Source organism: Agelaius phoeniceus, chromosome 16 (assembly GCF_051311805.1).
Source record: "Agelaius phoeniceus isolate bAgePho1 chromosome 16, bAgePho1.hap1, whole genome shotgun sequence".
Lineage (NCBI taxonomy): Eukaryota > Metazoa > Chordata > Aves > Passeriformes > Icteridae > Agelaius > Agelaius phoeniceus.
In genome coordinates this window covers 4,033,489-4,048,825 of record NC_135280.1, presented here as the reverse complement: position 1 = coordinate 4,048,825, position 15,337 = coordinate 4,033,489, and the positions used below count along the sequence as shown (strand labels likewise).

The 15,337-nt window shown below is 38.8% G+C and overlaps 1 protein-coding gene across 3 annotated transcripts in view; it reads left to right on the top strand.

Moving 5' to 3' along the window:
- The window catches only part of SDK1 (sidekick cell adhesion molecule 1), a 389,575-nt gene that overhangs the window by 99,007 nt on the left and 275,231 nt on the right, over positions 1 to 15,337 (top strand). For all 3 annotated transcript variants that reach the window (XM_077186853.1, XM_077186854.1, XM_054643643.2), the window contains 2 exons: positions 9,142 to 9,301; positions 14,709 to 14,815. In XM_077186853.1, coding sequence (XP_077042968.1) covers positions 9,142 to 9,301; positions 14,709 to 14,815 — 267 coding nt within the window. The remainder of the gene's footprint in view (positions 1 to 9,141; positions 9,302 to 14,708; positions 14,816 to 15,337) is intronic.

The window sequence follows — 15,337 nt, the reverse complement described above, 5'->3', positions numbered from 1 at the left end:
TAAATTCTCCTTGAGAACATAAATAGGTGCCTGACATGGCTTTCAGGTCTGGCAGTGCCTTTGCTGTTCCTTTGTTTCCTCCTGCTGCTCTTGTGTTTCTGTTCTGGTACTTCCAGACACTCCTCAGCTGTTTATCTTTTTGATTTTATTTATTGTCTGCACATTGAGAATGCCTCTATAGCAGGCATGAACTCGAGGAAAGAACATTTATGTTTTCATCTTTTCTCTGCTGTTATGTATTCTGTAAGGTTTCGTCTCTCCTTCGTGCCAGTGTCAATTGGAATATTTAGAGGATATATTTACAAATTGCTGGTTAGATATCAGTGTGATCAGGCTGCCCTACAGTAGTTGGAGACTGTAGATTATGTAGCAGCAACAATAGCTTCCTTTGTGGTTAAAATAATGAAGGAAATCCTGCTATATTTGGATTCCCTTTCAGCAAGGCAGCTCTGCCTTCCACCTGCTGTGGGCCGAGGTTTAAACACTAACAACTTATTTCCTCGAGTCTCTGAGTGAGGCTCTGTAAACATCACTGTATGAAGAGAATATGAAAAGCACAGAGGTTGTGCTTTGATACCAAATTCAGAGGCTGGAGGTTTCTTTGGAGATTTTGTTTTGGTTTTCATAGTTAATGGGTTCTCTTTCATTTGCTCGCTTTGTATGGATGTGCCTTTTTCTTTCCGTGCATTTGCAACTTTTTTAAAAACATCCTCATGAATATTTTTTCAAAAAATCATTCTGGAACCTTTTTTGTAGATGAACTACAGTAAACATAATTTTAGAACATCACATGTAGCTTTTTGATTTCTAATCTTGCAGCAGGTAATGGCTTTAAGCTGAAAGAGGGTGGCTTTAGATGGGATTGAGAAGAAATTCTTCCCTGTAAGGGTGGGAGACCCTGGCACAGGTGCCCAGAGAAGCTGTGGCTGCCCCATCCTGGAAGTGTCCAAAGCCAGGTTGGATGAGGCTTGGAGCAGCCTGGCACAGTGGAAGGTGTCCCTGCCATTGCAGGGGGTGGCACTGAATGGGCTTTAAAGTCCCTTCCAACCCAAACCATCCTGGGATTCTGTGGTGTTCCATGAATTCACAGAGCTAGGAATACTCTCTGCCTTCTGATAAACAATAAGTCAATATAATTTTTTTTGCCCCAACTGAACTGAATTATTACAGGTGATCAGAAAGTGAGACATGAGGTGTAGAAATTAAATGGGAAAAGGAAGCCTTAGTGGGATTTTAGGTTAATACATCAGGAGCTGCTTGAGGCTCAGTTAAAACGATATCAGCTCATTATTTTTTTTTCTCCTTGGCTGGTCTGCTAAAGAAATCAATTTTAAGAAAAGAATAATACAATTGCATGTGGGAAAGTCTTTCTTGGTGTATTTGGGGATAACTGAGAGAGGTTTATGTTGAATTTTAATGGAGGTATGCTTCCAACCACTCTCTTTTTTTCTTTTTTTTTTCTATTAGAATCCAGGCCTTATAAAAAGTCTGCTGTGGCTCTGTTTTGAGTGTTTCTAATAAAACTTGAGAAATCTTTTCTCAAAAGGGAATTCTTCAGGAAGTGATTGTGTAGTGAATGAAAAGATGGTCTTTAAATAGATGGCAGACTGTTAGGGAGTAGATTTTATGAATACAAAGAACAGGTTATGTTTAAGGACTTTTAAGCATCTGTGATAGTAAGATTTTCTTTTTTTATCATAAAAATCCTGCTCTGGCTTTTTTCTGTTGTCTCAGGATGCAAATGGATTTTTGTAGTTCATCTAAAGCTGTTCATAGAGAAAAATGGAAGAAGGCTAAGAGAGATAACAGGAAATGTTTGTGCCTTAAAACAGGGCAGAAAGATTGGAAATACCAAAACAGGTTTTACTGTAGCTAGTCACTTCATGGTGTTTACCTTAGAATTATAGAATTTTCTAGGGAGTGCATTAGGATGTTTGTTCTTTTAAGCAATACTATGTGTTAGCCAAGATTTGGGAAAAACATTTGGTCTGTTTGCATCAAGAAATGAGGAGCAGAGAAGCCAACTGGAATCTGCAGTGCCATTTAGGTAATTCAGAAATAGAGAAGTGATGCTTCAATTTAAAAAAAAAAAAGAATTTTTAATTAAATCTACTTAACTATCAGTGTGAAACGCTCATTCTTGCCGCTTGGGACTCCTATTCTATTGAATTGTTGAAAGCTAATCATAACTATACATTACAGAATGTTTAGTTTTCCTCTTGGGATAGGCTGCAACAGGTTTGCAATCTTTAGTTCAATATTTCCTCCATCCAAATCAAATATATGATTGGCAATTACCCAATAGCTAACTTGCCAATTAGTTATGTGAGCTGTTCAAGGCAAAAAAAAAGAAGTTATCCATTGAAATCTTGTCTCCCTGCGAGTGTGCATTTAAAAGAAATAAATGTCACTTATTCTAAAAATATGTGGGCTTCCTCACAGAATGTGCTGAGTCCTAAAACAATTTAATTCCATCCCCAATTAAACCTCTAAAAGCACCATCCATCAACCTCAGCTGATATCTGTATTTGCATTCAGGGATTATAATAGAGGTACCCAAAAAGAAGGTTATCTTTTTAATCTCTAGGACGACAAAAATGGGCAGCTTGGGCTCATTTACTTGATGTGTGAAATTGGGGAAGAAAGACTGATTTAAATACAGTTGCTTCAGTACTCTTCCAATATAAAATCAGATATCATCTTTGATGAAAGTTCAGGAAATCCATTTTGAGAGAATGCTTTATACCATTGTGTGAAAATTCTTAGCTGCTGCAGTATATTTGAAAAATAACCTGATATTTTAATGAAATATTCACTATGATGCATCAGTCCTTTGCAACTGAGGTTTAGAATGAGGTAGTAAAATGCAATTTAAATTTAATTGTTGGACTTGGTGATTTATGTCACACTTTCAACCACAAAAATTTGAATCTCAAAGATCCAATATTTTGGGTCAAATAGACTTCCTGCAAATCAATACAGCTGAAGTGACTGAATGCTCTAATGTATGTTTGACATTGTTGACAGTTTATGAATAGATCATATACTAACTTCACCAGCATCTCACCAATGCATTTTAGAATATTTGAATTCAAAAGAAGATTGATTCAAATATATCTGAGTTCAATCTGACTTTCTGGTACATTTCCCAGGATTTACTGTGTTATAATTCCAAATTCATATGCCATATAATCTATTGAAGTTCATTTCCACAAGAGAATACAACTTGCATCCAGAGCTAGCACATGTATGCATGTATATCAGAAACTCTAAGATTAGAAAACTGAGATAGCGAGACTAAAAGATCCTTTTGAAAAGGAAATAGAGAAAAACCTTTTCTATACCCAACTTGGGAATAGGAAGAAAAGCCATTTTCCCAGGAGGTTGCAGTTATTTGCTGTCAGAGCAGAGCAGCTCGTGTCGACTCTTTGTGCTCACAGCTGAACTTCAGTCTGGTCTGGAATGGATTTTGCTGTCCATAGTTGTAACAATTTCTGTGGATTACTGAGAAGATTCTTCCTGTCTCTAGTTTGGGTTTCCTGACTCCAGCTGCCATTTTTCCTTTATTTTTGTATTACACATTTAATGTCCCAGAGAGACCTTTTGGGATACTCTTCCCATGGCAGTCATTGTTTACCCACCTGAAGGTGGCTCACGTTTCCTTTCCTAGCAGACATGAAAGCAAAACCAACTCTGTATTGCTGATCTCCTGGGCTGATCATTCAATCTCTATCTACCTCATTTTTCTCACAGAATTCCCCAGCAATAATTCTGGTTTTTATTTTCCTGTGTCAGCTGATCGTACCTTTGGAAGCATATGAAGAAACAGTAATGTCCATCATGTTTTGACTGGAGATTAATAAGCTAAAATCAATAGAGGTGTGCTACTTAATAAACCCATTGTGTTTTTCTTTTGAGTTTGAAAAATGTATCTCAGTCAAAACTCTCTTTTCAATATTGAACTGTAGGGCCAATGGAGCGATGGAAAGGCAGCTGCTCACCTGGTATTTGTTAAGTGATTGAGCTGTATTTGCTCTGAATTGCTGATTTATGTGCATGTTGATCTACTTTTAATATTCAATATTAGCTCACCTAAAAGTGACTTAAAAGTAGAGATGCAAAACTAAGACAAATAGCAGTGGCACTGGGGATCTTTCAACCTGCTCTCAGCACTCCCTGCCTTTTCCTTCCTCTGAGTGCTCAGGACCACAGAATCTTTTTTTCAGGAGGTGGGCACCTGATTTTGCCTGTAACTGTTGGTATCCAACTTTTCTGGAAGAAAAAAAGCTGAGATTTGAAGAGGGTAGTTGCAGTGGGTTTTACTGATGAGGGTGATGTGGCACTTCTCTGGAATACTGTAACTTTCCTTTTCTCTGCAGGGTAGAGGTTCTCAAGATCAAATTCTGTCTTTAATTAAAATTTATTAATTCCTGAGGGACAGGACTGTGCAACCTGCTTTCAAGATCTTGTAAGACCTTGTAGTAACTGAAAGATCTATTTGATCTGACTTTGCTTTATGTGTTTTACAAATGTAAGCTCTTCAAGGGTTCAGAATCGTTAGCTGAGCCTTGTTAATTTGTTTGATAGAGGAAATGTTTGAGGTCCTTGAGATGGTGCTCTCCTGTTTCTGGAGTCACATTCAGTTATACAATCCCTATGAGACTGGGGTTCCTTGGCTATTTAATGAGTGTTTACTCCTTTTTTGTTGCCATTCCAAAGCTGTCCAGCCAGGCTGCCTTTTCCTTTCGCAGGTCCTGTTTGTAAATTTGTGCCCAAAGGTGATTTTCAGGGAGAACAGAGCACGAGGGAGCTTTCAGCTCTCCTGCTGTGCATCTTGTGCATCTCATCTGCCAGGGCTGGGACAAGCCCTGGGTAGAGGACCCAGCACCATTTTGCACTTAAATGTCAGCATTAGTCCAAGAAAAACTGTCTGGATGTCGTTGAATTTAGTCCTGAATCTTTATTTTGAGGTAAAACCCATCTAAGGTTTGCATGTACCAAAGCAAGAAACTGGATGGGCCAACCCAGCAATGTAATGAAACTCAGGCAGTTTGGAGGTGCAGAAAAGCAAGGCAGAAATGCTGTGGAGCAAATTTCCAGATAATTTTGACATATTCAATCCTACTTCTTCTTGAGATTTACATAAAAATAAATCTGCAACATCCTTTTAAGGACACAAGTCAGGATGTTGGCGAGTTTGGTAAGCAGACTTAATGAAAATTTACTGAAGCTGTAAATATACATGTGCCAACAGATTGGCACCTTATCCCTTTGCTCCTTCTTGCAACTCAAAAAGTTCTTTAATTACTATTACTTTTATTTTTAAATCAGCATCGCTGAAGAGCCAGAGAGGCTGGAAGTATCAAGACATTTAGAAAAAGCAACAGTGTATAACATGAATGCTTACTTAATTTTATTTTTTTTTTTGTAGGCAGAAAAATATTCTAGCCAACAATAATAATTGCAGTATTTTATTATTTTTGGTTTTAGGATTCAGATAGTCTTTTCATTAGTATTTTATTCCATTCTCGGAGAGTATAAAACAAAAAATGCCTTCCTGGTTTCTAAACACTTGGTTGGCCAAGGTTACCTTCCTGGTGAGCCCTTTCTGTAGTTAATTACTGAGTGCAAGGATCTCATACCTATTAACTGCCCCCTTGTGTTTTCTATCCCTCAGCCGGTTACTTCTTTCCCACAACCCTTCTGAGACAGCTTTGATTTTTTCCCTGCCAATTTTCCTGTTTCCCTGGGATGCTCTATAACAACCAAACCTTTCCTTGCAGGTCCAGGTTTAAATTCTGTTTTCTATTACAGCTTAAAGCTGTAAATAAAGCCTGGGGTGCAGCCCTTGGTTCCTGAGCCTGAGGTGTGAGCAGCCCAGTGCTGCAGAAATGCCAATGTCATCAAAGCTGCCTCTCTGCAAGGAATTTTTGCTCTGTATTTTATTTTCATTTCTGCTTTCAGTGAATATTTAGTGAGCTCTGATTGCATAATTGAATTTGATAAACTGATGGTATGTGATTGATGAGAAAGTCAGGAATAAAGGATTAGAAGATAAAATTACTTCAAGGGTTTAAGTAAATCTTCCAGAGAGCTAGGGTAATTTATAAAGCATGCTATACTCTTTATAAAAATATTCCCATAGGTCTATTAAATTTTAGCTTCTAACAGAACTGGATTGAGTTTTGAGAATCATTTTCATGTAATAACAGCTTGATTGTGATGCTTTAAATGGGAGGTAGCTCTGAGTGGGCTGCAGCATCACTGGGTTTGGAATATTTGAGTAGGAAATATAGGGCTGAATGAAGACTTGTGGACAGCACTTTGTCTTCCAAATGCATCATTTTTTTCTTGGAAAGACATAAGTTAGGAGTAAGTGGATAATTCAGAGTAAGTAATGAAGGAGGTTGTGCTGCTGAGTCTGTAAATCACTGAAAACAAGGATCAACAAATGACTCAGTTTGGTGCAGACACCACTTCCACTGGGCTTTCTTTGGGAGGAACAGTTTAGGGAACTCATTCCACTGAACTCATTCCTCTGAACTTTCTTTGGGAGGAACAGTTTAGGGAACTCATTCCACTGAACTCATTCCTCTGAACTTTCTTTGGGAGGAACAGTTTAGGGAACTCATTCCAGGAGCCTCTGTACACGAGCAGGTAAGTGTTGTTTTCAGGAGACTCAGCACGAATCATTTCACTTTAGCAGCTGGGCTCTGTTATCTTCCCCTGAACACCAGCACTGCTCCCAGCTGCTGCTTTTCCATCTCCAGAGGAAGCCTGACACCTTTAATCTTACCAGGGTAGAATGTCTGCAGCTCCCTTGGGAGACTCCCCAAAATACCTTTGACAGGATTTAACATTTTCTCTCTTGTTTAGAAATACCTTTGTAAAAATTTGCTGGGTAAAATAACTGTATTTCACAGGAACATCCTCTAACTTCAACTTAAATTTTTCTTTATAACATTTAGAATATTGGTTGGTTTTACTAGTTAGAAGACAATGAGAATTGGGATAAGATGATTTCACAATAATTGCAGTCATTAAAACAACAACTAAAGAGAAGCTTTGCAGAATATATTTTCAGTCATGTAATAGTGTGGAGAAGTGTAAAAACTCTCCTTGGCTTGTCTGGGAATATCTGCTAGTTTGGAGCTGCTCCAATTTTCTCATATGTTGTATTGTGGTAGCTTCCTATATAGCCAATTTAGAGAAGATACTGCTGATCTGCACTCATCACAAATCAGTTTCTTTGAAAGACAGGTTATTTAAAATGCTACAAATCTGAAAAGGGCCCTACCCCAAATACAGCTTTTAATTCAGTTTGTTAGATTGGATTTTGTATGATAGTTTATAAGCATTGCTTTAAGATTATGTGGTTTTTCTTTCTTCACAAATGACTGTGTTCCTGAAGTTAAATTCTAAAAACTCAGGAGAGAATTTGTCAATCCAAAGCATCAGATGAGTGGGGAGCTGTGGTTGATTTATGGCCCATTGCAGGAGATATTTGGCACCAGTGGGCCTGGGGCTGCCTGGCCACGCTCAGCTGGAGCCCAGCTCTGACCCTTCAGTGATAACGAGCCTGTGCTGCCACGTGCTCTGCACTCAGAAACATCCCCTGAGCACAGGGAAAGATAAAGGCTTGGAGCCTTTGGCAATCCCCAGGCTGGGCTGTGAGCCCCAGGGCAACACCAGGGTCACTGGGAAGCCACCACCAGCACCCCTTGGCCCGAGCTCCTGGGGCTCTCCTGGTGCTGTCAGTGATTCTGGAACCTCTGGGCTCAAAAATTCCAGCCTTGAACAGCACATGAGGGCACTCCAAACTGTAAAAAAAATAGGTTAAACTCGTTAAATATAAAATGCCTGAGTATATATAAAATGCCAAGTATAAAAATGAAATATAATTATTTAAATATAAAATTCCAAGTAAAAAAATTCCTGAGATTTTTGTGTAAAATAAATGTTTAAAGGAAGGTTTGAAGTTCAACTGAACCATTACGTGCACTGGGACAACATTTATGTATCTTGGGATTTTTTCTGTATTTTATATAGAAAGTACACACACACACCCTGCACACTTTAAAGAAGCATTGTCTACTTATTCAGTATTATTAATATGTTATATAAAATTTTTTGACTTTGAATATAACTCCTCTGTTTTGTGTGTAATCATAAAATCCTGAAAGTGTTCCAGGCCAGGTTGGATGGAGCAAGCTGGTCTAGTGGAAGGTGTCCCTGCCCATGGGAGGGGTTGGAACTGGATGAGTTGTAACATCCCTTCCAACCCAGGCCATTCTGTGCTAATTTTGGTTATAGAAGGTATTTCTAAAATTAAACCTGTAGTTCCTTTAGAGTTACAAGTAGAAATTTGACAAGTAAAGTGTGAAAAGCCTTCATCTTCCAGAGGTGATGGGGGTAGATCTCCAGCAGGTGTGGACTCAGAATCAATCTGTATTTGAGAAGAGCTTTGGCAATTTACCCATCAAGAATTTTGCTGCTTGGAGTGTTTTATTTTTGATACTCAAAAGTTTGAGATTACAAGTGACCCTTGCATATTACTGAAGTACCCTAATTCAAAAATCTGTTAGTGGCTTCAGGTAATATAATTTAACACCTGTTGGTTTGCAAGAACATTGAAAAATACATTAAACTTGTGAGGTGTTTTTTTCTAAATTCTTTTCCCTATCAAGAATCTTCATTTACCCTGAGACTTTTCCTGCTGTGATAATCATTTCTATCCAAGATTACACTTCTGGTTTCTATTCAAGAAACTTTTAAAAAAAAAGGATAAAAAAAAAAAAAGCTTTGAGTGGATTTAATCCTCAGAAAGGAGAAGGGGGAAAAAAGCCAATAGGGTTGTTCACTTCCTGCCACAGCAGACAATGTTGAAATTCTCATCTGGAGAAAGAGTAAACATGGACAAAAGCTTGTCTGAGTGGGCAAGGACAAAGTTTATCAAGATCTTGGTAATTCTGCCCCTAAAGATAAAGCTTAGTTATGAATGCACCAGTGCAAGCCTTAACTGAATCGTGTTGTTTCTTGTTTTACCATGACGATGTTGAGGACAAATTAGTTAAATATCAGTAGTTTCTCCTATATTTTCCTAAATAGCCTCCAAACCCACTTTTTTCCTTTGTATTTCAGGGGATGTTGCACCATTCTTCAAGACAGAACCGGGCTTGCCCCAGATCCACCTGGAAGGAAACAGACTGGTCCTTACGTGCCTTGCCGAAGGCAGCTGGCCCTTGGAATTCAAGTGGTTGCACAACGACAGTGAAATCACCTCCTACTCCAGTGAATACAAGTAAATAACATCCATATAATCACCTCTGCAAGTGGAATTGCAAAAAACAACCCCAAACCAAACCCCACCCCCTCAGTTTCCCAATGCCTCAAAGAGCTTTGTAGATACAGACACAGGGACTTGGGGGTTCATTATGAAAGAAGAGTAGGTTTTGTAAACAGATGAGATTCCATTGCTAAAAATGAGATTTAACGCTTCCAAACATGGGTCCTAACATGGAAATTTTAAGTAGCAGAAGTGCCTTTTGCTGGAGATGTAACTTTTACCTGTGTTTGTGATAAATAGGAGACACATTCCTTAGCTAAATGTTACACATAATGTGTGAACTCATCCTTGAACAGAGCCAAGCTCGCTGGGACTGTCCGTCTCCATCAGATCTAGAGGAATGTGGTCTGTCTTCAATTCCACAAAACACTTTCTGTTTCAATTCTAGCAATTCCAAAAGGGAGCTGATAGTTTAACAAACTGTCCTTTAATGATTGTGCAGTTTGCCCCCAGGACCTCCCTCCCCATCCCACAGACATTCCATCAAACAGGAGCTAAACCACAGCCTGGCTTATCAGAGCTCATTGCTGCTGATAGGCAGCACATGACTGGCCAAGTACCAACGTGCCAGACAGCCAAGTTTTGTCTGCTTTTCTCTCATGTGGGAGGATTGACTGGGTTTTCTCCATGCAAACAGAAATTTCTGTACCCTTACGGAAATTTAATTTTTATGCGACTTATTTGGTGCTTTTTAATTTTGTAGAATTTGCCAGATGAGTTTAGATGTTGTGAGGGGTGGGTGTGTGACAGAGAGAGCCCAGGTACAACACCTGTACCTTTTGAAAACCAAGCTAAATACTGCATTTTTGGGACACAAGGTAGGGAAAAGTTATGCTCCATCACTATAGATAGAAATTACAGTATGAGTTGGTATGCAGATAATGCAGATAATGATATAAATTTCTATATTGTTACACAAGGTAATACATGATTACTTTTCTCAAAGATTTTCAAAATTTTAACCTAGCACTAGTACAGTTTTTGATATTGTTTACATTTACAGAGCAGTAGGGGAAAAATTCCCTTAAAAAACTTTTTAAAACTTGTGGGAGTCATTTAGCATTTCAAGTATTTAGCAACTGTTTAAACCCAAGCATTTAGTTCTATATGAAGTTACCTAAAAATGCAAGATTTGATTTGGAGTCCTGAGTCCCTGCATCTATTCATGGTTGCTGCTTTCGAGCCTTTGGGATGTGGATTATGAGCTGCACACACATAAGAGAAGATTTGTGAATGCTTTCTAGAAAATGAAAAGATCTCTAATAGCACAACAAATCACAGAATGTTTGAGCATGGCTTTGTGCAAATGCCACTTGTTTTGATCAATGACAGCAGAGTCAGTTGTAGTGGCTGGGTGGAAGGAGCTGGAAGCAGCCCTTGACCATGTGAGATGCTGAGAGAGGGGGAGGAAAAACGGTGTGGGAGGACAAACACATGAACATGGAATGAGCAGCAAGCAAAGGTTACAACTCCAGCCCTGTAGGTGTGCTAGGCACTGGGAGATGACATTTCATGGTATTAGGAGAAACCTGGGTAAGAATGTGTGACATTTTGAAATAAGACCTGAGTGCTGTGGTATTTCTTAAACAAGTGGACATCCCAACACAAAATTGGAATTTTACAGTGTATGGCAGTGTGAGTCAGTTATTAGAACACCTTTCCCAAGCTGTGTGTGCACATACCTACAGTCAGTCCCTTGTTTCTTATATTGCATTTAATTTGTTCTTGTGAATGTCAGGTCATGATTCCAACCATATTTATTAATTCTGCATTTTTTATATTGTTATTTCTATTTCTCATTAAAAGATCTGGCACAGAGGAAGCTGCTGGTTTATGATAATAATATTGATAGAAAATATTAATTTAGAAATTGCATCCCTCCTACTGCTACACCACAGCCAGAGATCAGCTAAACAGGATTTTGATTCTGTAGAAATGCAAAGCTTTAAGCTTCCAAAAAATGACATAGGTGCATTAGGATGAATGAAAGCAAGGAAAAGATATGCTCAGACATAAAAATTGCAGTTGCAAAATGTAACCTTTGACCCCATAACAGTTTGCTGTGCAGTTCTCTTGGGTAAATAGCCTGTTTAAATGCACGAATCTTCCTGAGTAAGTGACTTCTGCTGCAATTTGAATCATCAATCAAAGATTTTTTGGTAATTGATATTACTTAGTGTGTCTCAGTTAAAGTAATGTCTATATTGTAACAGGCTGAAATATATTATTATAACAGCCCAAGTGAGTAAAGAACTAATTGGAGCCTTTGCATTGTGACATTGGTGACCCTGAGTGAGCAGCTCCTCTTTGTCTAATGAGGCTGGTTGTGTGCACAGCCCAGCATTTACAGTGACTGTGCATGCACCACTTTGTGTTAAGTATTTATAAAACAACCTTAGAAATTCTTTGTGATCTGAGATCCACCTTATGATAACAAATCAATGCTGCTGACTGCAGGAGCAATTTCAGTCGTGTCTATAGGTTAAGAGACTTTAATGTTCAGGCAGTGTCTTTTTTCTGTTTTCTTTTTTTTCTTCCCTTTGTTTTCTTTTGAATTAAGTTCTGGATCAGGTGTGTCTGTCATATTTGTTTTTGTGGCTTGAAGATATTGATTTATTGGAATTTAAGAAACTAAGGTCATGTCTAAGCAGCCATACACTTTCAACCAAAGTACTTTAAGGTATCTGATTATTATGTTTTAACAATGGATACATTTCAGTTTTCCTCTGTATTTTAAAAGTTAGATCAGATGATCCATAAGTCTTTTGTTAAAAAGCTTGGGTAGATAAAAAGCAACATGAATTTCTAATAAAATACACTTAGCTTTAATTCTGTATCCATAATTATGACTATTAAATCCCATAGCCTATAGCTTCACTTTCAACTCTTAGGGCATTTAAAATTCAAATGAGGGTTTAAATTTTAGATTAGGAGTGAACTGTAAGTGTTGGCTGGGATTTCTCCTTAAGTGGCTGATGCCACTCCCTCCTGGAGCTCTTTGCAGAGGGGTGATGGAGCACATCAGGCTCGGGGAGACTCCCCTTGAAGCTTCTCTTTTCCGCTTGTCACCTCCCATCTCTCTGCAGAACCTTCCCAAACTCCAGGTTCTGCTTGGCTGTGCCATTTAAAATGAGGGAAAAGTCAGAGCTGACTTTCCAAAGTCCTTGCAGACATCCCCAGGAACATCAAGGAGCTTCCATACAAAACCATGACACATCTCTACAATGGGAAGATCTGTCTTCAAAGTTTGAGCGTGGACAAAAATAAAGCAAAATTCTGTGTTGTCACTGAAAGGAATTGCATTAACCTTTGATTTCAGTTCATTCAGGGAAAGAAAGTCTTATTTAGAACTTAGAAAGCCTATTTATATCTCTTCGTGCCAGTCAGAAAACAAGTGGAATGGGAAAAGCATAGCACAAAAAGCAGTATCAAGGCTGTTAGGTCAATAGAAAAGTAGGTTTTAAAACAATAATAAGACATATGAGGTGCATAAAGATTGCTTAAAATTGTAAACACAGAATCAGAAATTCCATTAATATTTATCCCTTGCCCAGGTTTGCAATTTTCAAGTTAGTCTCAAACAGTATTAACACACGTCCTATCTCTTTTTTCCACATTTGTTATTTAATTCTTCTAATTTTGCTTGCTGTACCTGCACGTTATACCCAGTTGGTCCACTGAGAATCCAGCTGCTCTAGGTTTTGGCTGCCTTGGAATTTCCAAAGTAGATGGGATTTTCACTGTAAATTTTTAAAAGATTTTCATTTCTTCAGGCAACATGTTAAGAATGTTTCCTGCAGAAACTTTAATAAGTCAGAAAAGAAAACCAAAGTAGGGCACTTCGGATCTAATTGATTTGTTTTGTCCTGGTGGCAGCAAAACTAAATCTGCATTACTGTCCTGGTACAGATGAATACTCAGGAAAGAGGCCTTTAATTTTGGCTTTATTTAATAGACAAGGTATTAGCCAAGCAGGACACTAAATCTTTATGGGAGAAAGAAAGACTGTTGTTGTATAACTGTTGGGTAAAAAGAACCGTAAAAATTAATTTTCAGTATTTGTCAGAATCTTCAGTTTTTTCGGTTTTTTTTTAATGATGTTTTACAACAATCTTCTTCCTGGCAGAGCAGGAAATGATTTTGTAAGGGTCTAGAGAAGCCTCCTGTCCTATTGATTTCTCTCTTTGTATTTTCACTGCTCTCTCACTCTGTTCCCCATGGTGAGGCTCATCAGGCAAGAGGCAGCAACTTTCCTGCTTCAGAGTCCCTGTTTGTGTGCTGGGGCTGCTGTGGCTCCCAGAAAGAGCACAGGTTGGAATCCTCCTTTGCTTCCTGCCACAGCCATGGGAGGGAATGTGCTGGTGGCTCCTGGGCAGGTCACAGCAGTGACCTGAGGAGGTCACAGGAGTCACAGCACTTCTCCAGGGCCTCCTGGAAACCCCAGGGATGTGTGAAGCTTGCCCACAGTGTTGGGCTGTGGTTTAGGCCCCTGTGTTTGTTGGTGTAACCCAGTTGCTGGGGTGTGTTTTGTGATGACACCATAATCTTCTGCCTCTTTTTGTTTTATGCTCCCTGATCCTGTTCAGGCATTAAGCTCTGCACGTGGGTGTGTACAATATATTTGAGTCCAAGAAGAAATGTTTTCTTTTAGTGGAATGAAATTTAGAAGATTAAAATTCAGCAGTTTTCCTTTTTCTTATCTTCCATAAAGACTTTCATTAATCCTGCCATAATATCTCCTGAAGGTGACTGGGGGAATATGCACTTGTGATTAATGTTTGTTTAATGCAGGATTATCTCTATTATTCATGTGTTTTATTCCCATTAAAACTGTGCCTATCAGCTCATTTTCATGTTGAGCAATCAGATGTAGCTGAATGAGGAAGGTGAGATTAGTGGACTGAGTGTGTGTTTGAAGGGCAGAGCAAACACAAAGTACAGCACAAGGTGGCACTTCCAGAGTTTCAGTGGTCACACAGTGGAGCTTTCATTGGAAAGCTTTGATACTTCTTGCAGGTCTTCCTAATACCTACACTTAAGCTTCCTGTGGCTTCTCTGAACTGATTACCTGCTCTGCCTTATGAATGTATGTAGGGAAAACTAGGGAAAAAATTTAAGTCCATCTTTCATGTGAATTTTTTTATATACTTGGCATTTATCATAGGCAGAACTGAAGACTGAAAGGTATTTTCATGCATTTCGTGTCAGCTGCTTTTAAAAAACCTGTATATAACAGACAATACTGTAACCAAAGACCTGAGTTACACAAGAATGCTGTTTGTAAGAAAAAAATACAATAAGCATTTAAGACAAAGAGCAAACCAGGAAGAAGTGCTCTCTAATTGTGCCTTTTGCCCTGCAGGTACATCATCCCAGCTCTGCAGAGGGCTGATGCTGGCTTCTACCAGTGCATCGTGAGGAACAGGATGGGGGCACTGCTGCAGAGGAGATCTCAAGTCCAAGTGGCATGTATGTCTGAGTATGGGTCACTCTGTGACTCATTAGCTTCTTTTGGGGTAAAAAACCTGATGTATGATGACATTTGTCAGGCTGAACAGGTGTTAAATATCAGGCTTAACAAATTTTTTCAATTACTGCCTCAAGAATTTCATAGTTCGGTTATCATCTGGAAGCAGCTCAGAGCAGTGCAACACAGTCTTTGAGCTGTTCAAAGCCATGAAAGTGAGATTGTTTGGAGATATCTGTAGCATGAGAGAACTGTTGCACTTTATGGAATTAAGGAAGGCCACGCAGAAAACTGTCAAAACAATCAAAACAACCAAAACAACAGCAGCAACAAGAATAAAAATTCTAGAGGAAAACAGCAGCATCTAAAGGGAAGGGGATGGTGGAATAGCACCAGGAGGATTTCACATTGTAGTCCTTGTGGTACAAAATCACCAGTTTTACAACAAAACTTTAAAATTCTGTTCTCAACACCTTTCTGAATCAATCCCCCTCAGTGTGTTTGCCCCACGTCAGTTTGGACTT